The 26,080-nt window shown below is 42.1% G+C and overlaps 1 protein-coding gene across 16 annotated transcripts in view; it reads left to right on the forward strand.

Moving 5' to 3' along the window:
• Positions 1-26,080, forward strand: part of UNC13B (unc-13 homolog B) — a 231,502-nt gene that overhangs the window by 179,402 nt on the left and 26,020 nt on the right. For 9 of the 16 annotated variants that reach the window (XM_072841810.1, XM_072841813.1, XM_072841815.1 and 6 more), the window contains 9 exons: positions 15,391-15,437; positions 17,806-17,884; positions 20,088-20,162; positions 20,661-20,880; positions 21,816-22,043; positions 22,632-22,773; positions 24,642-24,811; positions 25,272-25,387; positions 25,711-25,874. In XM_072841810.1, the coding sequence (XP_072697911.1) occupies positions 15,391-15,437; positions 17,806-17,884; positions 20,088-20,162; positions 20,661-20,880; positions 21,816-22,043; positions 22,632-22,773; positions 24,642-24,811; positions 25,272-25,387; positions 25,711-25,874 (1,241 nt within the window). Of the gene's footprint in view, positions 1-1,090; positions 1,212-1,303; positions 3,808-12,943; positions 12,967-15,390; positions 15,438-17,805; positions 17,885-20,087; positions 20,163-20,660; positions 20,881-21,815; positions 22,044-22,631; positions 22,774-24,641; positions 24,812-25,271; positions 25,388-25,710; positions 25,875-26,080 lie in introns of all 16 variants that reach the window. The other 7 variants (XR_012038228.1, XR_012038230.1, XM_072841816.1 and 4 more) reach the window with 1 other exon arrangement.

Here is a 26,080-nt window from a genome sequence, read left to right on the forward strand (position 1 = left end):
AGGAGTTTAGAATATTTAGAAGTTTAGATCAAATCTAGAAAAGGGGGAAATCATCTCTGGAGAACATGTCTCTACAAGGATTGCATGTCTCCCACCAACCAATTTTACCCCTCCCAGGGTAACCCAGAGAGTATCAGCAGTTCCATGCATTCCTGGGCCCTTAGCTTTTCCCTTTGTACTTTCTACTCTCCCTCCTTCCCTACACTGCATGTTCCCAGTAAAAAGGGAATGGATACCCACCCCATATAAGGGAATAGTCATCTTTACCCCTATAGTAGTAACTGACAGCTTAGAGTATAGGGGCAAGACTGGTGGCAGAGTCTCTTCACCTTTTTGGAGAACAGCAAAGTACCCTGAAGACTTCTGTGATATAACCAACTCCCCACCTGTCCCTTGCATTGTTCTCTCCAGGCCATTGGAGAGCTAGAGCAGTCATCTGTTACTCCAGGAGGGGATAGTGCTGAAAAATCACTTACACTGGTATTCCAGAGGCATTAGACCAGAGGTCTTATGGAGGAGGAAAGCCAAACCTGTGTGTTCATTGAGGCTGCACCAAGCCCTTGGGGGCCTGGGGACTATTAAATGGAGTTCAGAACCCAGGCTGTTTCTGAGCTTCCTTCATCCCCAGCTGTGAGTCCACCTTATGTGTGTCTTTGGCCACATGCCCTACTAGATCCAAACATGCTTAATGCACCTGAGTCTGGACAATGACTTTGCTTATGCCATGCCACCTTATTCTAGAATTAGGTTTAGGAAACATTTTTTTTCTCTCTCCAAGTTTAAAATACTTGCCATGGTCTTTTCTCCAAGTGAAGGGTTACTGTCACTATAAGTAAGCACAGGCAAGAACCAACTTTGGAGTTGCTGAGTTTTCAGCAGAAAAACCAACTGGGAAAACAAAGAAACATTCCAGGTCTTGTCTTTGTCTTTGTCTTTCACTGTGTATGTAATTTGAGCTTTGGTAGTTAAGCATCTATTTGTTCATTCCTGAATCAGACCCTAGTGTTGAATTTTGTAAAGGTTCATTGACCTTATTCACCTACTTCCCAGGAGTTTGTTTTAATCTTGATGTCTTTGGGTACTTGCCCAGAACACAAGGAATTGATACATCAGTGCTCTGATGAGAAGCCAAGGAAGGAGAAGTGACTGCCTACAGCTTTGAAGGCCAGCATTGGGAGATAGGTCAGGGTTGAATTCTACAATCTTAGAAGGTAATGTTCCTATTTCTGGTTGACAGCTTGATTCAGATTAAAATTATCCTATGGCTTTCTGACTTGAGTGCACTCTTTTCCTTTTTCACTAGCTGCAGGATAACAGTCGAGCTAGGATCCAGGGACATGTGCCAGGTTTGGAGACTACACATGGGATCATTCCAGGCATCTCTATGGGCTAAGCCCAAGGCATCAGCCAGTCAAAATTGCTAGAAATAGACTGAAAAGAGCAGGACAGTATATTGTCTTCCAAGACAATCTCTGTTAAGCATCCTGACCAGAAATTAGAGGAAGAAGCAGAGAATTCTTCAGACCCTGAGGGAGAAAATGAAACGATTGTTGCAAGAGTCAGAGGAAGAAATCATGGTCACCCTGGGACCCCCCTCCAGGCTTTCCCCAGATAAAGCTAAGTCAGAGACTATGTGTGGCATCAAGAGCAAGTACTCAGGCCCCATTGAATCCTTACCAGAAGATAGATCCCTGCTCCCTCACTGTGGGTCAACAGCCTCAGCCATTGGTGGAGATAGAGATGGGGGCCTGGCCCAGCATTGCAACTTTGAGCAGCAGGCCGGCAGCCAGTTTCCTCTGGGCTCTACAGCCTGTGCTTCGGGATCTGGCTCTCAGGATCTCTCATCTGTCAGCATTACCACAAGCTGTCAAGAGCCCTCAGAAAGGAATCAAGCCAAGTCCCTTTTGTCCAGAGGCCCTCACCAAGGCTGCAGCTGTGAACAGCAAGAGCCTTTGGGGGATGTAGTAGACTATATAATCAGAGAGCTACAAGGCATCAGCCGTCTCCAAACTGAAATTGCTGAACTGCAGCAACACTTGAGCCAAGTCCGGGGTTCTGTGGATGAAGTGTCTAGCTGTGTAGACTCAGTTCTGAGTGAAATAGAAGGCTTGCAGGTAGGCAGCAGCTCCCTGGCCAAGGTGTGTGCGGGGGAAATGGCCCAGGAACCCCATATGGACAGACCCAGTGAAGAAGCCATTCTGTATCTGTATGGACTTCCTGAGCAAGATGGGGAAAATACCATGGAGCTGGTACACAGCTTCCTGGCCATGCACCTCTGTGTTAATGGCATGCAATGCAACAGGTACATCAAAGAGGCTTACAGGGCAGGCAAAGCTCCAGCCCCCAGGCCTACTGTTGTGAAACTTGCCCATCTAGAGCATAGAGACTTCATATTGCAGAAATCCATCCTTTTGCAGAGTGTAGGAGTCCGGATTGCCACCAAAGAAGAACCGAGCTGGCCACAGTGCTATAAGAATCCCCAAAAGGAGTCTCTGTCATTTTTGCAACAACTTCAGGATGATAATGCAAATTCTTTAAACCACCATGAGCCACTTCTTCAGATGGAAACAGGGGACACAGGACCCATAACAGGAGCATCTCAAAATCAACACAGAGAACCTCAAACCACTGAGCAGCAAGGCCTTTGCTTCCCACCCAAGAATAATTTCACAAAGCCAAGTGGTGTATCTAAGCCAGGAGAAGAAGTAGAAGGAACATCAGGAGCCTTCCGAGTTATTGGTGGCAGTTTGGGTGAGATGACAGGGAGAGAGGCTTCTCTGTCCACCTTCCATCAATTTGAGGAACCTTCCCCAGTATTAATCTCAGGAGAGGAGGGTTCTGGGAAACCCCAGGTTTTGAAACAGTCCAGCCAAGGATTTGAAGCATGTAGTATAGCAAAAAGAGAAAACAACTGCAGCAATAAAAGTGAGGCTGGTAGCTGCCTGTCACTGTCTGGATTGCTGAAGACGGAGGACAAGCTCCTGGCCTGTGAAGCTGGGCTTGATATTCTGAGCTCAAAGCAACTGGAGGACCTTTTGACAGATAAGTCCAAAAGGTTTGCAACTCTGAGCCGTGACCGCATGATGGAGGAAATTATCATAGGGCCTGAGACTTTCAGTGACATGGTTCATATTGACTTGAATGAAGAGGAGGAGCATGCTACTCAGGTCCTTAAAGATGTCTTTGAAAAGTCATCTTGTGGGCTGGTCGGTTTGCAGGAGGATGAAGATGTAGAAATTAAATTTTACAAAAGCAAACTGGGCCGAGCAATTAACCATTTTCGTTCAGCTCTACAGGGTGTGTTTCAGAAGCTGGAGAATAGTGGGTCCATCAGTCCTGAGGACCTGGAAAGCAATGAGAGTGGTTCTCAGTCAGAGAACAGTGATAGACTTCTTGGTACAATGAGTTCAGAAGGTGCGCAAGATTTCTCTGTGGAGAGCCCTGGGAGTCAGGAGAGTGAGAGCTTGCTCAGTATGGTATCTGGTGGAGTGGGCATTTCTACACAGAGAGACCAAACCTTTCAGGATCCTAGCAACTTCTCTCTGGCTTCTACCTCCTTGCCTATCGCATATTCATTGCCAGGTTTTTCTCTGGCTCCATGTCTGGGAAGTGAAACTTGTTCCAGGCCTGAATCTCCCAAGCAGGGCAGACTAAGCCTAGAGCAAGTGTGTGCAGAGACTGTCTACCTCAACAAGTGCATCAACAATTTTAAAAATGTTCTGAGAGAGAAAAGACTGAGGCAGAAAAAACTTTTGCATGAGCTAGTACAGAAGGCAAACCATCTCTCAGTAGAAGACATACACTCAGGTATTCAAAATCTATGTTTAATGGGGTAATAGCTGGCTGGGTATGGCCTCTATCAGGCTAGCATGAGACACAGGTTGGTGGTGAGTTTCACAAGGTGATGTGGGAGGTCCACAGCTTAAATTAGTCTAAATTACTTGAATACAGATTTTAAGCTAATCCTGTGGGAATTATAATGCAAGAGGGTTCTAAAGCAACAGGAAAGAAATTCCTGCCTCCAGGGAGCTTCCAATCTGTGAGGGGGTTCAAGGTTAAGAAACTACCTTTTCAAAAAAGGGAAGAACATGTGGGCAGGAGTAGTTTATAGCTGCAGGACCTTTAGGATATGCTGGTGTAAAGTAGGTGTCATGTCAGAGGCAGGAATGGCCATATTCCTTGCAGGCACTAGAGGGGCTGATGGCAATCCTACACTGCATTTTAAAATTATTCTTTGTGCATTTCTTGCTGAGATAAGATTGCCATTTCCCCAGGACCTGATGGGCCATTGTGGGAATTTCCCTTATCCTGACCTTTCTTCTTCCCAGTACTGGACTTAACATAGAACCTTATTTTCAACTTGAAGCTATCCAGTGGTTGCCCTACCCAAGAACCTGACTCTGCATTTCATAGGTCATACATATTCCTTTTCTTCCATCTCCAGCTAAAGGCTCCTCACCTAAACTGGAGTATGGAATGGTTTTGACTTAAGAAACGAGAGTACTTTTTTTCTAGGCAGCATGGAGATATGTAGTTTTAAAATTACTTCTCCCGATCAAAATTAAATTTATCCGAAGAGCATATGCTGTATTCATCCAGTTTTAAATGTAAATGGGGTTGTCCTCCTATGCATATAACCTGATTAATGTTTCTAAGGGAGAATTAAAATTATGAAACATATTGTGTTGACAAAGGTGTGAGGGAACAGGCACTTCTGCATTGCTGATGGGAAGGGAGTGTAAATTGGTATAACCTCTAAGGAAGACAATTCGCAAAATGTATCAGAATTCTATATACCCTTTGAGCCCCAAAATCACTTCCAGGAATATATCTTACAGGTTTATTTTCACATGTGGAAAGGACATATGTTATATTTTTGAAGCATTGTTTTTAGTAGCAAAGATTGAAAACAACCTAAATGTTAAAAAAACACTCATTAGGGGCACCTGGGTGGCAGAGTCGGTTGAGCTTCACCCTTGGTTTCTGCTCAGGTCATGATCTCATGGGTCATGGGATAGACCCCCTGCATAGGACTCTGCCCTCAATGGGAAGTCTGCTTGAAGACTCTCCCTCTGCCCCAAATTGTGTGCATGCATGCCCCCTCTCTCTCTCTCACTCTCTTTCTCAAATTAAGAAAGAAAGAAAAACAGGTTAAATAATTCACTGGCACATCCTAACAGTGGACTACAGTACCATAGAGCTATAAAAAGAATGAGATAGCTCTTTAATGAAATGGAGAGATATCTAAGATATATTGCCATATGAAAAAACAAGGTACAGAACAGTATGTATAAGATGCCTACATTTGTATAAAAAAGAGAGAGAATACATAAATGCATAGTGTCTGTGTGTATAGAATATCTAACAAAGATATGCAAGAGATTGATTTCATGATTGCCCAGAGGAAGGGTATTCGGTGAAAAACTAAGGAGATGAAAAGTAGACTTTATTTTTAATGTAAACCTTTTTTTACATTTTTTAGAATTTGAGTAATAAATGTCATATCAAGTCATAAAATTAAGTTTAAAAAATAAAATCACATCATGTTCCTTTCAAATATCCCTAGAGCTATTCCTTATAGTTTATCAGAAAAGTCTAAATTCCTTCATTTGACATTCAGGACTGCTACAGTTGGTCTCTAGTTTACAATTCCAGGCTTATCTTTGGTTGTCCCACTGTACTCCACCCAAAAGGAAACTATACTGTCATAAATTCACCTTGTACTGTCTGTTCTCTGCATATTCACATATACATGCTTTCTTTTAGCCTAAGGTGCTGTGTTAATCAAATCAGCCTAGCAAAATTTATTCAGTTCTTTAATATGCAGCCAAAGCATCACCTCTTCTAGGAAACTTTCTATAATTCTTCAACTTTAAGGAATTTCTTTCTCCTCTTAACTTTGCAGCCCTCTTTCCTTCTCCCTGGGCACTTAGAGATTATTACATTACAATGGAAATAACAAATATCAAAGCAGTACTTCCTTACGGACTCCTTAAACCTTGGTGGGAATTGATGTTAGCATGAGCACCCAGCACACTGGGCTGGCTCTTCAGCTTGCAGAATTCCCCTTCTGAGCTAATATCCTGGTGGGCAATGAGGAGCTTGTAGTACCTGTGGTAAGCAGGTGGTGGCAGCAGCAGTGATAATGAGACAAAAGTAGGTTTTCTGAAGCACCAATAAGAAAGCAAGCCAAAGTTCTGGGTCCTAGCCAAGATCAAGTCTGGTCTGTGGGCTGCAGAGGGACTAGTGGAGGGGTGCTGGGTCCAGGCCTGACTCCAGAACATTCCATAGGGTAAGAAGAATAGAGCAAGGTAAGCTCATAGGGGACAGACAGGCTTTCACTAACACACTCTTGTTGGGAGAGCCCACAAAAGCAGTCACCCTAAGCTAATAAGCTGATTCAGTATTAGTGGCTACTACTACAATGAAATATTTGAGAAATCAGCTTCTTTTTTTTTTTTTTTTTTTTTTTTTTGCTGCTCTGCTTGGGACGTTTTAGGGCCTAAGTTAACTAGTCTTACTGTTAATTTGAGTTCCTATTTTTCATCCTTTTCCTTCTCTTTTGGGGGGTACTGTTTTAAGTACTGTTACATGCATTATATGAAAACTCAGTTATTTTATTTCTACAGTCTACCAAAATAGCTTTTGTCAAGGCCATCAGGTGATCATCATATTGCCAAACTCCTGATCCTTTTTTAGTCCTCCTCTTAATCAATCAGCAACCTGACATAATTATGTCCTTCCTATAATTACTACAGCTTTATTGAGTTATAATTTACATACCATAAAGTTCACCCTTAAAAAGTATATGATTTATTTTTTAGTAGATTCATAGAATTATGCAGCCATCAACTCCAAAACATTTCTAACACCCCAAAAAGAAATGCCTTACCTATTAGTGGTCACTCTCCAATCCCTTTGCTTCCAGCCTCTAGCAACCTCTAATCTACTTTCTGTTTCTATGGTTTTTTGCCCATTCTGGACGTTGCATATAAATGGATCCATATAATATGTGGCCTTCTTCCTCTTAGCATGTTTTTAAAATTCAACCATGTTGTAATATGTATCAATACTTCATTTCTTTTTGTGGTGGAATAATATTCCATCATATGGATACACCATATTTTGTTTATCTGTTCATTATTTGATGGTATTTAATTTGTTCTTTTTTACTACTTTTTGGCTATTACAAATAATGTTACTATGAACATTTGTGTACAAATTTTTGTGCAGACATATATTTAGAATTCTCTTGGGTATTTATTAAGCGGAATTCCTGGGTCACATGGTAACTCTAAGTTTAACATTTTTGAGAAATTGTCAGACTATGTCCAGTGTGGATGCACCATTTTACATTCTGACCAGCAAGGCATGGCAGTTCCACATTCTTGCTAACAGTTACTAATATCTGTGTTTTTTATTACAACCCATCCTAGTGTAAGTGGTATCTTACTGTGGTTTGGTTTTCATTTCCGTAGTGGCTAATGATGTTAAGCATCTTTTCATGTGCATATTGGCCATTTATATATTTTCTTTCGAGAATCGTCTATTCAAATCGAGTTGTCTTTTTGTTTTTGAGTTGTGAGTGTTCTTTATATATTCTGGAGATGTGCCCCTTATCACATATATCATTTGTAAATATTTCCCTCCAATCTTTGTGTTGTCATTTCACTTTTTTGATGGTGTTTTTTTGAAGCATATATGTTTCATTAAAAAAAAATTATTGTGGTAAAATCTGCATCGTATAAAATTTATCATTTTAACCTTTTTAAGTTCATTCACATTGTTGGAATCATCACCATCATCCAATATCCAGAACTTTCTCATCTTCCTCAGTTGAAACTCTCTACCCATTAAACTAATTCTCCATTCTCCCTCCCCCCCCCCCCCAGCCACTGGCAACCACATTCAACTTTCTGTCTCTATCAATTTGATTGCTCTAGGTAGCTCATATAAATGGAACCACACAATATTTGTCATTTTGTGACTGGCCTGTTTTACTTAGTGTAATGTTCTTAAGGTTCACTCATGTTGTAGCATGTGTCAGGATTTCTTTCCTTTCTAAGGCTGAATGGTATTCCGATGTGCGTATATATACCACATTTTGATTATCCATTCACTTGTAGGTTGATATCTGGGTTTCTTCTACCTTTTGGCAATTATGAATAATGCTGGCATGAACATGGGTGTATAAACATCTGTTTTGAGTCCTTGCTTTCATTCCCTTTAGGTATATAACTAGAATTGGAATTGCCATATTGTGTTCTACAGTGGCTGCACCATTTTACATTCCTATCAACAGTGCACAAAGTTCTAATCTTCCTGCATCTTTGCCAACAGTTGTTAATTCTCTCTCTTTTTTTGTAATAACAGTTATAATGGGTATGCAAAAGAGTACAAAAGTTTTAGATTTTGATGAAATTCAATTTATTTTTCTTTTGTAGATTATGGTTTTGTTTCATAGTTAAGAAACCATTGTCGAATCCAAGGTCATAAAAATTTACTCCTGTTTTTTTCTAAATGTTCTTTAGTGTTAGCTCATTAGATCTATCTGATCCATATTGAGTTAATTTTTTGTATATGGTGTGAGATAGGGATCTGACTTCATTCATATGCATAAGGATGTTCCAGCACCATTTGTTGAAAAAGATTTCTTTCCCCCATTGAATGGTCTTAGCACCCTTGTCAAAAATCAACTGACAGTAAATTTAAGAGTTTATTTCCGAACCTTCAGTTCTATTCCACTGATCTTTTAGTCTGTCCTTATGCCTCAGTTCTTGCTTTTTGAAACACTTTCTTCATTTGGTTTCCATGGGACCTCTCTGTATTGGTTCTATGCCAGTATTACTGACCTTTCCTTCTTAGCCATCTTTACTGGTTCTTCCTCATCTTCCCAACCTTATAGAATCCCAGGATTCAATCCTGATTTCATCTTTTTTATTCATACTCATGGGCTAAGTAATCTATTTCAATATCATGAGTTTCATAAGGATTCCCAGATTTATATCTCTGGCCCAGCCCTCTTCCTTGAACGCCAAACTCTACATCTTAACATTCTCATTTGGATGTAAATAGGCACCTTACATTAACATATCTGAAACCAAACTCCTGGTCCTTTTCCCCAAGCCCTTGCCAAACCTGCTTTTTCTATAATCTTCCTTACCAGTATATGACAATTCCATTCTTGCAGATGCTCAGGCCCAAAGCCATAGAGTCATTCTTGTTTTTTCCTTTTCTCTCATAGCCCACATCCAATCAGTTAGTCAATCTGCTTATTGTAACTTAGGATGTAACCTAAACTCTAATATTTATGGCAGCAATGTCCACAATAGCCTAAGTATGAAAAGAGACCAGATGTCCATCACTAGATGAATGGATAAAGCAGATGTATATACACACACACACACACATACATACACACACAGTAATACACTGAATATTACTCAGCCATCAAAAATAATGAAATCTTGCCATTTGCAATGATGTGGATGGAACTAGAGGGTATTATGCTAAGCAAAATAAGTCAGTCAGAGAACGACAAATACCATATGATTTCACTCATGTGGGATTTAAGAAACAAAACAGATGAGCATAGGAGAAGGGAAGGAAAAATAAAGTATGATGAAAACAGAGAGGGAGGCAAACCATAAGAGACTCTTAACTATAGGAAACAAACTGAGGATTGCTGGAGGGGAGGAGGGGGAAGGAATGGGATAATTGGGTGACGGGCATTAAGGAGGGCACCTGATGTAATGAGCACTGGATGTTAAATGCAACTGATGAATCACTAAATTCTACCCCTGAAACTAATAATACAGTATATGTTAACTAAATTGAATTTTAATAAAGAATTTTTTTAAAAAGTAACCTAAACCTTACCAGTATCTCTACCTCCACTACTATTATTCTTGTCTAACTCACCATTTTGTTTATCCAGTGATTTCAGTAGCCTTACTGGTCTCTCTGCTTCTATCCTTGTTCCTCCTCAGTCTGTTTTCCCTACAGTAATCAGAGTAATGCTTACAAAACATGAGTCAGATCATATCACTTCTCTGCTCAAAAGCTTCAGTTGGTTTTCTATCTCAGAATGAAAACCAAAGTGCTTATGAGCTTGTAGAACCCTGTCTGAACTGCTACTCTATTGAAAACTTGCTGTTCCTCCACACCAATTATGTTCTCACCTTAGGCTTTGCACTTGCTCTATGTTCTGACTAGAATACTTTTTTCCTAGAATCTGAATAGCTTCTTTACCCTTTCCTTCAGGTCTCTGCTTAGATGTCACATTATCATTGAGGGCTCCCTGTGACAACCTTCTATAAAATTTTAATAGTGGGGTGCCTGGATGACTTGGTTAAATGTCTGCCTTTGGCACAGGTCCTGATCTCAGGGTCCTGGGCTCAAGCTCCACGCCAGGCTCCCTGCTCAGTGCAGAGTCTGCTTCTCCCTCTGCCCCTCCACCCCTGTTCATGCTCACTTGCACTCTCTCTCAAATAAATAAAAATCTTTTTAAAAAATAGAATTTTAATAGTAACTATAACATCACCATGGGGGGTGCATTATCTTTTCCCCTTCCTTGAATTTTGCAGCAGAGTCTCTATCACGAGTGATATGGTGTGTGTATAGTTCCAGATCCTGGAACCAAATGCCTATTTTGAATTTTGGCTTTACCCCTTGCTGTGATTTCAGGCAAATTTCTTAACCTCTCTGATGATCTTCAGTTTAATCAATAAAAAAATGGAGATAATAATAGTATTTACCCAGTAGAGTTGTTGGGAGAAATAAGTGAGCTTATTTAAATAAAATATCAGATACATGATATGTTAGATATGTAGATAACACTTAGTGTTAACTACTATTATCATCTTCATCATTATTAATCATCAGCTCCTCCTCTAGAATAGAAGCTTCTCAAGATCAGGGAGTTTGTTTCATTCACTTTGCTTCATTACCAGCACTGAGAACACTGCCTGGTGTGCAGTAAGTTCTCAATAAGTACTTATTGAAGAAATGAATCCTCGCTATAACCCTGGGAGGTAGCATTCTTATCTGCTTTTTACAGATAAGGAAATGCAGGCTTAAATGAAATTGAGTGTCTCAAGTCTTTTGACTCCTAAGTACAATGGAGTTAAGATTGTTTTAATAATGGGAAAGGATGTCACTTCCTTATAAAATGTATTCTCTGGAAGAGTGCCATCATCCTTAGGGATGAGGTATCTTTTTCTTTCTTGCAGAATGAGTGTCCTATAGATATATTGCACTTGAACTGAAAATTCAATTTGAGTGGAAAAATGTTAAGGCATTTTAGGAAATTGGGAAGCACAAAAAGTTTGACTCTTAACAAGAAAAGGGTTTGTTAAGTTTGTCCAATGGGTAGAACAAACTGAAGAGCCGGTACATCAGTTCCTTGGGGTCTGGAAAATGGTACAGACTATTGACTAAGAAACCTATGTTTTCTCTGGTGATGGGCAAAACACATGTTCTTCTTAGAAGCTGTTGTTTCCTAAGTCCTGAAAGTTCAGGTTCCTTTCACTATATATAAATGCTAGAAGATATGCTAAGCCCTCAGGCTACAAGGGTAAAATTATATATATGTAGAGAGCCTTGACAGCCTTGTCAGCAGATTCTTAGGCATTATGGGGAACTCTGGGAAGAATAGACACAAAGTAAGTGTGACTTGTTGAATAGGGTGTATTTTTAAGATAGTGGAGATAGAGTGAAACCTTTCCAATTTGAATCACAGGGTCAGTTAAAGTGTTCCTTGCCTAATTTTATTTTTCAAAGAGAACAGAATACAGTAAGGGAGGTGGGAGTAGATGCAGAGGCAATATGGCCCCATTCCAATAAGTGTCTTTTGCATCTCATCCACACTCCTGTAGCTACACTGTTTTTAAGGATTCCTATTCCTGAGTTCACTCTTCTGTCAAGTCAGGTGACCCATTAAGCCATTAGAAATAGGTGAAAAAGTGGAAACTTAAGAATTAGTGTCTATTAAAAAAAAAAAAAGAATTAGTGTCTATGATTCTCCCTTTTACTTGTTATGTAATATCAGTGGTCTTTTAAAGGGAGGGGAAAAAATGGAGGGGAAGCTGATTGGCCCAGGTTAATGAACCTGCCTTAGAGAAGAAAACTTGTGGAGCTATCCACATGTGGCCTAGTAGGCAACGTAGTCTGATGAATAGGAGAAGGAGTAATCTCTGGACTTCATCTTCCTCTACTGTGGCTTGCTAAGGTTCTTCTGGAAGCATCGGTTTCCTTTGGTGCATTGTTCTGGATTTAATAGATAATCAGGCCTGGGGTTGCTGTCATGGTTTTATCATCTAGATTATGGTGACTTCTGTTAGAGCAGTGGCCATTTGATGCACCCATCTGTAGCTTTTGAGCATCCTGGTCCTAGCCTTAACATCAGGCCTGAACCTGGCCTAAGTTAACTTAGGCTTTGGGAAAACAGGCCAGGGTTTGCTGGGCAAATGCATGGCCAAGCCTGCACTGTAAAATGGAAAGGGTTCAGTCACCAGGCCTTTGGGGTTTGAGAACTTATCCCAGACCCAGAGTGAGCTCATATAGCTTCTGAGGAAGGAACTCACTTTGTGCTTAGCCAGTTCAGATAGTCTGTTGGAGTGGCCTTTGGTAACAAAGCTTGTGGCCCTGGTTTCTGTGACGCTGCATGCAGGCCAGTTGGGAAAGGGGGAAAAAAGGGGTGACTGAAATCCCCAGGTAGACTTTGTCCTTTAGTTTGAGTAGCCAAACCGGAAATAATCTAAACTAAAAGCAGGTACAGCCAATACAGGAGGTAAGGATTCTGGAAGCTAGGCTCTGTGAACTGGACCTCTTCCTTTCTTCTATGTTTCTTGAGATTTAGCTGGCATTTTCTTTGGGTTCCATGCAATGGGACTGAATCTACTAACCTTTCTGCCCTTTTTTTCTGCTCTTTCTCTCCTTGCAGAAAGAAAGCGAGGAGCCATTCAGGTTGTGCCTCTGGCCCTTTGGGCCCTTTTTGTTGTCTATTTTCTGCCCTTCTCCTGAGCACGGTGTGCGTGAGTGTGTGCGCGTGTGTGTATGCGTATGCGTGTGCGCATACGCACACACATCTGTGATCTGTATCTCTGAGCTTTGGCTCATGCAGATAGTCTGTTTTTCCTGAAAGCAGTTTGTGGGCATGCTCCATTCTTGTGTGTGCCTCTGCAGACATCCCTGGAGCACAGTGTGAGAATGTGTGTGCCAGCATGGTGCACATTCAATGTAGCATGTGTGTGCTTATACTTGTACTCAGTTTGACTACCCCAAACACTGATTGCCCCTCCTCTTCTACTTTGCACAGTGTTTGTCCATTTTTTGCTTGTTACTGCAGGTTGGCATCTGCTGTAAACCCTGGCTGAGCCCAGCATGCATACACTTTGTATTTGGGATAAGGAGTTGCTGTGGACGTTTTGTACCTCTTGCCTGGGGTCCTAAGTGTGAATGTGCTTTGTGCTTCTGAGCAGGTTTCTTGGTCTCTCTGTGAGCCTAAGCTTCTGTCAACCTGTGATGTGCTTCCCCCATGCCATGTGAATGCACAGTATAACTAATGCTCTGTGCCTGTAAGCACTGGTTCTTGAAGACAGTGAGGGTTTGCTATTGCCCGTGATTCAGGCCCTGGTGAACACTGGATCCTTCAGATGGGTGTGCACACATGTTTTATCACCCTATGTGCAGGATCCATGATCACCTTGTGTTTCCCTCAGGCGTAAGTTGTGTCTATGAATGTATCTGCTGTAGGTACTTTATTAGACCTCCTCTCACTCTCAGTCTTCCAGTATATCTGTGTGTATGTTCTATGCTTTGTCTGCAGGCTTTAGCAGACCCATTATCTCCTCTAAGCACAGGATATGTGTATAATCTGAGCTTGTTGAACCCTGGTTCTTAGAGATTTTTCGTGACTTTGTTTCTTTAAGATCCATGGTTTCTGGCAAACATCTAATTCTAGCTGGGAAAAAAATTCTGCTCGGTACAGTGACTGTTTTCATAGGGAATTTAAGTCCTGGGTGGTAGAATCTGGGGATAGGCTCAGAAGCAACCTTAGGAGATGTGTATTAACCACTTCTGGTTTCCTTTTGGGCCTGGCTCTCCTTTTGCCAATGTTATCCCACCCATAGAACCAGAGCAAGAGCCAGATAAGGTGAAATGGGTTCATGAAGGGCTGTAGGCAATAGGCAGATAGGCTTGCCTAGAATACAACCTGAGAAGGGTCTTAAACCCAAAGTTCATCTGGAGCCTACTGCTGATCCAGGGTAATTCTTACCTACTTTTATATCACCCTATACCACGGCTGCCCTATCTCTCTCTTTTCTACTTTGTCTTGCCTAATTTTGTCTGTTAATTCTCCCATCTGGAGCTCTCCCAAAATGTTACCCCCTGTACAAAGTTAAACACCTCACCTCTGCCTCCCTTGTTCTGGAGCTCAGGTCTCAGGGGGTAGGAAAGTTTTGGGGGTGGGGTAGAGAAGAACAAGGGGCAGGATGCCCCAGACCTGCCAGCACTAGGTTTATTGAGCTTAAACAGCATTTACCATTGGTTGTCTGGAGAGAGCCCTAGAAACTTTGGAACTTTTCTCTGTACACTGCTTAAAGGATTTGTGTGTGTGTGTGTGTGTGTGTGTGTGTATTTGTTTCTAGAGAAACCTCTAAAAACTTTCTAAATGGTTTCTTCCTTGAATTATTTGGTACCTCAGGTTTTAAGTTCTCATTATAAAGTTCATAAAGTCCACCAGAAGATAATCTAAGTATCCAATCTATCCTGGGTTCTCTTGTTAAATAGAGAGAGCTTATCAAATGTAGAGTGTCTATGAGTTAGGGCTTCAAAGAACCTAAGCCAAGTCAAATCATAAGATGAGATGAGAATACAGAAATTCACCACTCTGTGACAGCTAAGGGAACCTAGGAACATAACTAGAAAAGACTTTATATGAAGTTGTCCTTTTACTTAAGTGAAGCCTGGAAGCCCAAATGGACCTTATTTTCTTTGGGGCTTGGCTTCTGTTACATATACCAGTAGATTTTGTGTGTGTGTGTGTGTGTGTGTGTGTGTGTGTGTGTGTGTTGGGGGGTGTAAGTAGTTCTGGTACCTCTCACATTCCCAGTGGACCTTAGCCTTGAGATCTCAGTGAGCTTGACCTTATATCCTTCTGGTTCAGTAGGAAGAAAGGAGACAAAGTAGTGTTCATTTCAGCAACCTGCTTGTTGCTCTGGCTGATGAGAGCATTGGCTTAGGCATCAGTCTGGCGATGTTGCCACATTGTGTATGTGGCCTACACTTCTCTGAGCTTCCTACTTTACTGCTCACTGCCTGACCAAAGAAAGATGGCTGTCTCCCATTTTTTCTAGGATCTAACTTTTTTTCTATCTTCTTTTAAAGATTCCGGATGATGGTCACCCTTCTTTGCCCCAGTGGCTTCCGGAAGGGTAAGTGATTCGCTACACGGATTCTGTGAATTTACAGTCTGTCATGCAACTTCTAGATTTTCCCCTGGGAAGCAGTAGAAAAAGCTCCATAAGTTGGATCCTGGGAAAGAAGAGACTGCTATAGAAATTGGTTGGTTCTCTGGGGAGAGGAGAGAACTCTGTAGACTGATTCCTCAGAGATAGAAGAGAGAGCTTTATAGAGTCATTTCCCTGGAGCAAGGAAGGGAACTATGGGGCTTTCCTATCCTTGCCTCTAGAATTTCTGATTGATTGCATCTTAGTAATGATATACCCTTTAGGTAGAAGAAAGAGGAAACTAGAGAAATATCTGCATTTGACACACTTTTTTTTATCCTATTGTTGATAGTGTAGTCAATTAGATTACTCTCTGGGCTCTGTCCTAACTTCAACTGTTGTGAATCACCAACTCACTCCATTCCACTCTAGTCAAGACATAAGTAGCATCCCTTATGAGCTCAGTGTGTTCTCTCTGTGCTTCTTGTTTGGGAGTCTCAGATCATGTGATTGCAGCAGAGAGTCATTTTAAGGTGCTCAACTGCTGTCTATAATGACTGTTCTTAAGAGAGGAAAAAGATTAAATGCTTCCCCCACCCCTCCCTGGCACATAAACTGCCCATTATTTCTCAGGATCTTCCTTCTCTCCTTGTCTCATAAAGGCCTTCTGACATGAAAGTTCCCAGTGGATGCCTCCTCTCCCAGGGAAGAAATAAAATCAGATCATAAAGTTATCCACTCTATGTTTACATGCTCCTTTTCCTTGTGATTTGTCTTTTTAAAATCAAGAGTTGGTTATGTGAATGAACTATCCTTTTTTCTGTTGTCTGAATCTCATTTATGTTGCAAAAACCTTAAGTGGTACATATTATAGTTTTTAGAATTAGCCACAAACTTGTGATACCACTTGTTTTTTCTACAGCCCTTCTTTAGAACATTAGCTTTTTTTCCCCTAATGATTGTAAAATATATACATAACAATGGAACATAGCTATTTTTATTTTTATTATTTAAGCTATTTTTAAATGGAGCCCTGCAATGATTCTCTAAAGCCTCGCTGTTGTTATCTTTCCTTTCCTTTAGCTCAGTCCTTGGAAGCTGCCACAGGTTTAGAACTTCCCTAGGTCTGGTAGTCTCATTAAAAGCAAAGATCATTTCCTGTGTTTAGGAGGCTATTTTACTAGAAATCAACATACCAGGTTACCTGTTAAAACTTTTGGCCTTGATCTAATTTGTGACTCTGTTCTTTGCCTGCATAGCCAGCTGGCAGTACCTACTTATTCTCCTGCAACATGTCTCTTTTCAGACCAGTTATGCTGTACCACCCATCTTACCACCTTCCCTGTCTCTCTGTTTTCATTAAAGCCAAGTACATGAGTTCTTTTCATTGAGGCTCAGAATGACCGCTTCTAAGAGGTTGGAGAAACTTTGTAGTTCATCCCTTTTGTAGAATTGGCATCAAGACCCAAAGAGAGAAAGTAATTTTGGCAGAGGATATGTAGTAAATTAGTAGAAGAGTAGGATAAACTCCAGGTTATCTCATTGTGAGAATGGGGTTCTGGGACATTCTCTGTATTTTTATTGCATATAGTTATGGAAGAAATGGCAAAGAATGACAAAATTAATAAGCATAGAAAAAGTAAAAAGTTTTAAAAATACCCAAGTGCTCCAGCTGTAATTTTTTCTTTCTGGTCCCTGTTGATGTATCCATAGGGCTAGGGCCAGACTTTCAGAATCCTTTTGTTATTTCCTTCTTGAATGGTCTTTTTTTTTTCCTAAGTGGCCTTTTAGAAGTCTTCTATCCCACTATCCCTGTCTCTACTTGGTTATGCAGGCTCCTCTTTCCATGGAACCCTCCTTTTTCTTCAGGAGGCATGGATGGACAGAACTGGGGACCCTTTTACCTTTTACTCAGGATGGAGAAGGTCACCTCTTACATGTCATTAGCAGTCTTGGTCACAAAGCAGCTCTTCTGTAGAGCCATTCCTATGAGCTCTGGCCCGAGTTTAGGGAGGGGCCCTCTTATCTACCAATTCCTTCCTTGCATTATGGAGCACAAGGGCCTTCAAATAAACAGAGGTACCTTGAAGTGTTAATATGGGATAAAAGAGCTCCCAATTTGTGTCTAAAACTATAGGAGACTTAGAGAGGGCCCCCTGAGAGCAGATTCTGTTGCTCATCATTTCATGGCTTTATTTCTTTCACTTTGTGTCTTCCTCACCCCTCTCAGAGACACATGGTGGGAATCAGTTCATCTTCCTCTGAGGAGAAGGTGAGCAAGGAGAATAGAACACTGAACCTGCCAGTATCAAGATAGGACTGGAGTTCCTGACATATTTTCTTCTCTCCTCAGGCCTGCTGGAGGGCTCTATGGCATTGACAGCATGCCAGATCTACGCAGAAAGAAACCATTGCCACTTGTCAGTGATCTGGTGAGTGACTCTTTGCAGACTTACACTGTAGGCTTGAGGTATCTATCCCCCATTGGGCCTTGGCATATTATCAGGACTGGTAGTGGTTCATTTAGTGACAAGTATTGGTCTGAAGATCTATCATCTAAAGCTTTACTGAGACTTAGTGATAAGACCTTAGTTGGACCTGTTCTACCTTACTCCCTCATTAGAGCCCTGGATTCCTCATTAGCTAAAGTTCCTACCTGGAACTGTAACTTGGGGCCTTAAAGCTGGGCTCTAGTGTTGTCTTTTAGGTATCTTGTTCTTCTAGGTTTCTCTACAACCTTCTTCAATGATGTGGAATGGAAACTGCCTCTAGCCCTGACCTAAATCATGAGTTTAGTGTATAATGAGCATGACTGATGCTACTCCTTGGAGGTCAAGTGACAGTATCCTCCTAAGATAGATTTTTCTAGAGTATTTCTGTGTCTCTAGTACTTAACTTAGCGTCTGACACTGAGAGGTAATGATAAAACAATTGTGGAATTGAATTGAAACAAACTTAGAAGTTAAAGCAGATCTCAGGACCTCCAGAATGACTGGAAGATCCCATCTTGGGTCATGCCTCCTGAGGCAGGATCAACTCAAAGAATTTTCCATAGCCTAGTAGGTATGAAGTACCTACTACCTTCCTATGAAGTAGGAAGGTAGAGTGGGGCCCAGGCTTTCCCAGAGTCCTAGAGCTCTAAAGCTAGAATTTCAGTAAGACTTGAACCTCCTTTCTTATTACCATTTTCTGTTCCTGCTTCCCCCCTCAATTCATTCTATTTTTTTTAACCTATTGCTTTTCCCATTTCTCCTCTATTCCTTGTTCTTTTTTTCCCACCCAGTTTCTCTATCCTTAGTTGGCTGAATGGAATTATCCTCTGCCATTTTGTCTTGTTTTTTTTCTTTCTTCCTTTTTTTCCTACTGCTTGTGTACCTTCTCCTTTCTCTTTTTCCTCCTTCCTATTCCTCTTACCTACCATCAAGCTGGTTGATGAAAATAAGTTCTGAAGTCATCTCTTTATTACTTTCTCTCATTATCTTCCATCTCCTTTTTCTTCTCTTCCTACTTTTTCTCAACCTCTGCCCTCTCCAGTCTCTTGTACACCAGCCCCTCTTTGCTTAACTAGTTGGATAATAGTGACTTAGTCATTTCCTGCCCATACTCCATCTTTTAACCTTGCCTATATTTCACTTTTTGGCATAACTCTTCCTTATAGTAGAAGCTCTAGGCCCTGGACAGCTGACCGGGTTGAAGATAATTTTTAGTCAATAGAGGCCGAGGGGATTGGGATGTTATTCCCTACATCGATTAGACTACAGAGAAGAACCTTTCAGTTGCCTCTGCAAATGTTTTCATGCTCTTGGAGGTGGCTTTAACATTGTGTTGTTCCTTTCTCTGCTGTCCTCTGCACAGGCTATGGTGAGTGTCTCCAGAGTCCCTTTCTATCCTCTGTAAGAATCCACATCTCAAACCACCTGGGCCCCTCCCAACTGTTTCTCCTGCTTCGGCTGATACTATACCTCCTGTCTGCCCAATGTCTACTGCCTTAGGGAAACCATGTGCCTTTCCAGGGATTGTCCCTAAAGCTTGGGCTTAGCAGATATATTAGGTTCCTCTACACAAGAGCTTGGCTAGCAAAGCAGTCCCAGCTCTCAGACTTAATCCCCTGCCTTGATTGACTAAGGTTTATATTGCCCCTTTCACTTTCCAAGTGTCATACTCATTTGAGCTGTTGGCCTCTGTAACCATCTGGGATTGTGTGGGTGTGGGGTGGTACCCAGGGATAAAGGATAGCATGGAATCATTCTCAGTGATGGTTCTAAGTATGATTCTGACATAATTTAGTCTGTTCTTAATGACCTATTTTCTGCTCTAATTCTAAACTTGTCATTTTCCGTTGCCTTCCTATAAATGAGGGGTAGGAAACCAACCAATAGGGAAGGAAAGGGAAACTCTTTGGATAATAAATACCCTACGAGAAGTGCCATTCTAACATTGTTAGAACAGTCCCCAAGGGTCTTGTGTTTTGGATCTTAACTTGAGACTTGTTGCTTATAACCCATGGGCAGTCCCTGTGAACAGTAAAATTAGAAGGTAGTAAGTCAAGTAGTCATTTGGTCACTGAAACTCGCTTCCTAGGACTTTGTCAGATCTTGGCAGTAGCCGAGGCTGACAACAGGTCTTCTCTCACAGTCATTGGTCCAGTCCCGGAAAGCAGGAATTACTTCTGCAATGGCTACACGTACCTCTCTGAAGGATGAAGAGCTGGTAAGTGACCCATGGGTTTTCATGAATCCACTGGCCTAAAAACTGGTTATCATCTTTATAACCATATTAACTGAGAATTCTAGAGTGTTAGACACACATCATTAATGAAACAGCTAAATGGCTTTGGGTCTGAGTTTTCCACACTGGAAGAGGCAAGGGGCTGGAACAGAGGTAAGCCCAAGTCTCACATGGGAGTATGTGGCCAGTGAACTGAAGGTTTTATGGTGGGACTAGTACCCTATTTCCCTAGGAAGTTTGAATGCTGAAAAAAGGTTCAGACATAGCATTCAAGTCAGATCACTCTTGGATGACAAGGAGCACATGACATTGAAGGGGTTTTTTTCTTCCAGTCTTGGCTATGGGCTGGGCCAAGGTAGAGTATCTCCTTTATTGCCAGAGGAGAAACCAGGGTCTTGATTGCCCTGCAAGGATCTCAGTTCTGGTATCTCTCAGAGAGACCTAAAGTTGTTGGTTGGTGATGGGGTCTGTGTCTTTCAGAAATCCCATGTGTATAAGAAAACCCTGCAGGCCTTAATCTACCCAATCTCGTGCACCACACCCCACAACTTTGAAGTCTGGACAGCCACTACCCCAACCTACTGCTATGAGTGTGAAGGTCTGCTCTGGGGCATTGCCCGGCAGGGCATGCGCTGCAGCGAGTGTGGAGTCAAGTGCCATGAGAAGTGCCAAGACCTGCTCAACGCCGACTGCCTGCAGCGTGAGTGTCCCTGTAGTGAGAGGTGTAGAGCAGGGGGCAGCAGGGCCTCTCTGAAATAGTCTTGCAACAAAGAGCTAGGATGGCTAAACTGTCATGACTCTGGTCTACCTGATTATGAAGCTCTTTTTTTTTCAAAGAAACTAGGGTCCTGAGTCAAAGGGCATTTCCTTTCCAAATAACAGGTCTTACTGCACTCTTGACTCCTTTAGAAAAATATATTTTGTGGTTTCTGTAACCATTGGCAGAACTAGATCTCTTCTAGGATTCAGATGAATGAGAATCTGCTTGAGTACTATACACACTGCAGTGGCCATATTGCCCACTTACTAGAGCATCAATTGGGAACCAAAACTAATGAGAAGAGAGAGTTCTGTGAGGTTCCAGGCTTCACAGAAGAACTTCTTGAAGTACAGACTCTAGGACCTGGAGAAGGCAGCATTTTTTCCTTGCTTATAGAGGCAGCTTTTAGACAACAGTGTCAGGAACAGAAGCATCAAATGGATCAGGCAGAGAGGTCCCAGAGGAGAATGTGCCAGACTCCCAAGGCTCTGATTAAATAATTAAATAATTAAACAATTAAACAATTTGTGCTGCTATCATGGAATTGGGAGAATAGGCACTCAGTGCCTGGGTGGCTCAGCAGTTGAGCGTTTGCCTTCGGCTCAGGGCGTGATCCCGGGATCCAGGATCGAGTCCCACATCGGGCTCCCTGCTAGGAGCCTGCTTCTCCCTCTGCCTGTGTCTCTGCCTCTCTCTGTGTGTCTCTCATGAATAAATAAATAAATCTTTAAAAAAAACTTTTCCCAGAGCTATCCCAGTCTTCTTAAGCTTTTTCCATTTTTCAGTGACCTCTCCCAGGCCTCATTCCTCAGCTTGACCCTTGGTCTGATCGGTGGCCTGTTGTTACTTACTTTCCATCTCTGGCCATCCTTCAGGGGCTGCAGAAAAGAGTTCTAAACATGGAGCTGAGGACCGGACCCAGAACATAATCATGGCGATGAAGGACCGCATGAAGATCCGAGAGCGGAATAAGCCAGAGATCTTTGAGGTTATCCGAGATGTCTTTACCGTGAGCAAAGTTGCCCATGTGCAACAGATGAAAACAGTGAAGCAGAGTGTACTGGATGGCACCTCCAAATGGTCAGCCAAAATTACCATCACTGGTGAGTAGACCACAGTTTGAGGGGACAGGAAGAGCCAGGTTATGGGGAGGGACCTGGGGAAGAAGCATCCTGAGTTTGAGGGAGCAAGGAGCTAGAGAGAAAGAAGATAGAACTGAGGGAAGAGGGAGGGCCTCCCTCCTCTCTGAGACCCTGGAGCCATTAGATATTGGGAGAACAAGAGTAGCATCTACAAATAATATGAATGACAATGAAGGATTTGGTAACAATCTGATGTTATATACTGATATTACAAGAGCTGAAGGTGGAGGAAAGAAGTTAGGTAGGAGATCAGGAAATAGTTAAACTAGTGCTTACTAGTTGAGTGGGTGTGGCTGAAGCATGTATGTATCAAGACAGGGATAAGTGGTCAGTTAGGGCTCTGATGAGGAGGTGGGATTCTGGGCCTACCTTTGAGAGAAAGACTGGTGGCCCAGGACTAAGCGTAGCTGTGGAAGAATGAGATTGGCATTCATTTGAAGGAGCAGATAGAGACTGCTCTAAGATGGAGAACATATGAGTGGTGCTATGGAGGACTTCTGACTTCTAGAGCATACTGTAAAGCCTCCTCCTCTGTTATTTGGGTTGCAGTGGTGTGTGCCCAGGGCCTACAAGCCAAGGACAAGACAGGATCCAGTGACCCTTATGTGACTGTGCAAGTGGGCAAAACCAAGAAGCGTACCAAGACTATTTTTGGGAACCTGAATCCTGTTTGGGAAGAGAAGTTCCATTTGTAAGTCACAGAGAGCTTTGTCTTACCTGGGACTGTATGTATTTTAGAAGCAGCATTAAATCCTATTTTTCTTGGCTTGGATTCTAAGAGAGATGGGGCAGAGGCACTGAAGAAAACCCATTTCTTGCAGGCTTCAATTGACAGCAACCATTTATTTCCTGGGTTTCTTTGAATGGACTATTGTATCAGGGTTAGTTTATCCAGGCCTTGTCTTAACTAGGGCTATTAAAGGGGCCTATGGGTACTCCATACTGCTTTTTCTAGTATTAGAAAGATTTTCCTTCTGCTCAATGACAAAACCAAGGGCTAACCTATTGTGTATCTCTCAGCCTTGCCATCCTGCCTAGGAAGGATTAGACTCTTCTGGGGAGTTGGGAAGGAATGTCTGTGTCCTACAACTGGGTAATTCTGTCTTAAAGATAGAAATCTGGGATCTGGAGAAGTTTCCATTTCCTTTAAGAGGCTCTGCTTTTTTTCATGCCTCAGCTCTTACTCCTGCTCCTTTTCCATTGTTTCACTTTATTACAGACTAGTTCATAAGACATTAAGGGATGGTTGTTGAAAAATGGCATGCTCTAGTCTACGACATGGACTAATGTTTGGAGAATCCAGATGCTTTGTTACACCAAGGCCTAGGACCAGGACTTAGAGTCTGAATGAGTCTAAGCAGGCTGGTTATGTAGAGACCTTCTTCTGTTGGCTTCTTGGAGAACTCATGTGGAAAGAGATTGGGGCCTAGTACAATGGGCCTCCACTCCAGAGGCAGCAGTTTGGGGGTGGGGGCAAACACAGTTTCTTTGAGAATCTGAGTGGTTTCTGCTTGAATTATTTTTATGATTAAATGAATTGACTCTGTAGTCACTTTTGCCTGCTTTTATCCAGTTAGCAAACACCGTATTAAACCTCTATTCCATATAAGACACTAGATGATATTGTGTATCTAAAATATATAAGATGTGGAGCGCCTGAGTGACTCAGTTAGTTAAGCATCTGCCTTCAGCTCAGGTCATGATCCCGGGGTCCTAGGATTGAGCCCTGTGTCTGCCTTCCTACTCAGTGAGGAATCTGCTGCTCTCTCTCCTCCTACCCCTCCATCTGCTTGTGCTTGCTTACATGCACTCTCTCAAATAAATTAAATCTTAAAAAAAAAATGTGTAAGATAGTTCCTGCCTTCAAGAAGCTCCTTGTTGATTTGCCCATTTTTCAGTAGACCATTAGTTATATTATTTTAATGGAATGTGCAAAGATATGAGAACACAGAGAAAGAGGCAGCAAATTCTATCCAGTATAACTCTTGAATGAGGCAATAAGACCCAGTAAGCACCTGAGAGGGAAGGAGAGCATGGGGGTGTACCTGGCCAAACTCCTTTTCCATAGCAAACATAATAGAGAAAAATGACAGTTCAACTGGGTTTTAAAGAATGCTTGAAGTTCACAAGCACTTACTTAGATAGATGGGAGGAGCTACATGGAATCCTAAGCAGATATGACCAGGTCAACATATCATGACCAGTAACACCTTGACTGGGAAGGGAACTAGCAATTGCTTCCTAGGGCTGTATAGCATTTGTCCACCTGTTGTTTGTATTAATACAGCTAGCTGTGGAGGTAATCAGAATTGATCCTAATTACTCACCCCCCCCCCCCACTCTTCTTGTGTCAAGGAAATAAGGACTGGATAATGGTATGTAGAGCCACCCAGGCTGACTAGGATAGTTTGACTCACTTGCGACTTTAGTACCACTATTCCCTGACTCCTCTCTTCCTCTGCAGACGGACCAATCAAGCAGCACCCATTCCTAGTACTTCCATTTCCCTCCCAAAACTCCATCAAGGTCCCTAACAGAGCTGGCCTGTTTCTTTCACAGTGAGTGCCACAACTCTTCTGACCGCATTAAGGTACGTGTATGGGATGAGGATGATGACATCAAGTCAAGAGTAAAGCAACGGCTAAAGCGAGAGTCCGATGATTTCCTTGGCCAAACCATTATTGAGGTTCGGACACTGAGTGGCGAGATGGACGTCTGGTACAACTTGGGTAAGAAAAGAGGACCAGAGAAAGTTGCTGAGAAGGGACAGCATGAATGGAAAATCTAGGGAAAATCCTATCTACTAAAACCATGATGATTTTAGTCCCTACAGCATTCCTCTATACAGAGTCTGCCTTACCAACAGAGAACTGATCATGAGTAGAGATGGAGGACAGAAGAGTGGAAATGGCTGGAACTTACTCTGGCTGAACATTCTTCAGATTTCAGAAGCCCTTTTAATTTTCATGCTCACCTCTAATGTCTTTAGGTCCTTATTCTCTTATTGGCATAAGAGAATTTCTATGGGGAATATTTGGGGTATTTGTGGACGATGTGGTTGCTGAAGTAAGTTCACCCTACTAGGTGAACCCTTAGATCAGTGCCTCTTTTTGTTTGGGTTAAGCCAGGGGCTGTCTGTGCTATCTGTAGTTGCATTGGCGTCAATCTCGGGTCTTCTTTTCTTCCTAGAGAAGAGGACAGATAAATCAGCTGTCTCAGGGGCTATCCGACTGCAAATCAGTGTGGAGATCAAGGGAGAGGAGAAAGTAGCGCCATATCATGTGCAGTATACGTGTCTCCATGAGGTGAGCCAGCTGTTGGTAGATGGGGTTTCAGAAAACTGTGCTGGGAAGGGCCCTTGACAGTATATGAGATTGCTGGATGGTTGAAGATCTGAGTCCTGTTTTTTATTCACTGTGTTACCCTGGACAGCCCAAGTAATAGTCCTAGCCTTAGTTTTCTTTCACTAATATAAAAACAGCCTATTGGGTCCACAGGAGGAACTATCAATGACTTGAAAGACAGAATTTCTTTGGAACTCTATTCACATTCTCCTGGACTTTACCACCAGATTTTGGTTTTGTTTTTGATATGTATTTAACTCTTCCCTTTGCTTTGTCTCCTGCAGAACCTTTTCCATTACCTCACAGACATTCAGGGTAGTGGAGGAGTCCTGATCCCTGAGGCTCGCGGAGACGATGCATGGAAGGTGTACTTTGATGAGACTGCCCAAGAAATTGTGGATGAATTTGCCATGCGCTATGGCATCGAGTCCATATATCAGGCCATGACGTGAGACTCTCCTGGGGCTTTGGGAAGTGGTGGCTAACTTTTGGGGAGGCTAATGAAGGCACACCGAGAGAGTAAACAAGTCCTTAGTGGGATAGAATGCAGTGACTTGCTGCTTTCCTCCCTGAGAAGAGGTGAGACAAATCTATACCCCAAGGCAAAGAAAACATATGTATAAAGGGAGTATGTTTATCATTAATTCAAGTAGA

This window comes from Canis lupus, chromosome 10 (assembly GCF_048164855.1).
Source record: "Canis lupus baileyi chromosome 10, mCanLup2.hap1, whole genome shotgun sequence".
NCBI lineage: Eukaryota > Metazoa > Chordata > Mammalia > Carnivora > Canidae > Canis > Canis lupus.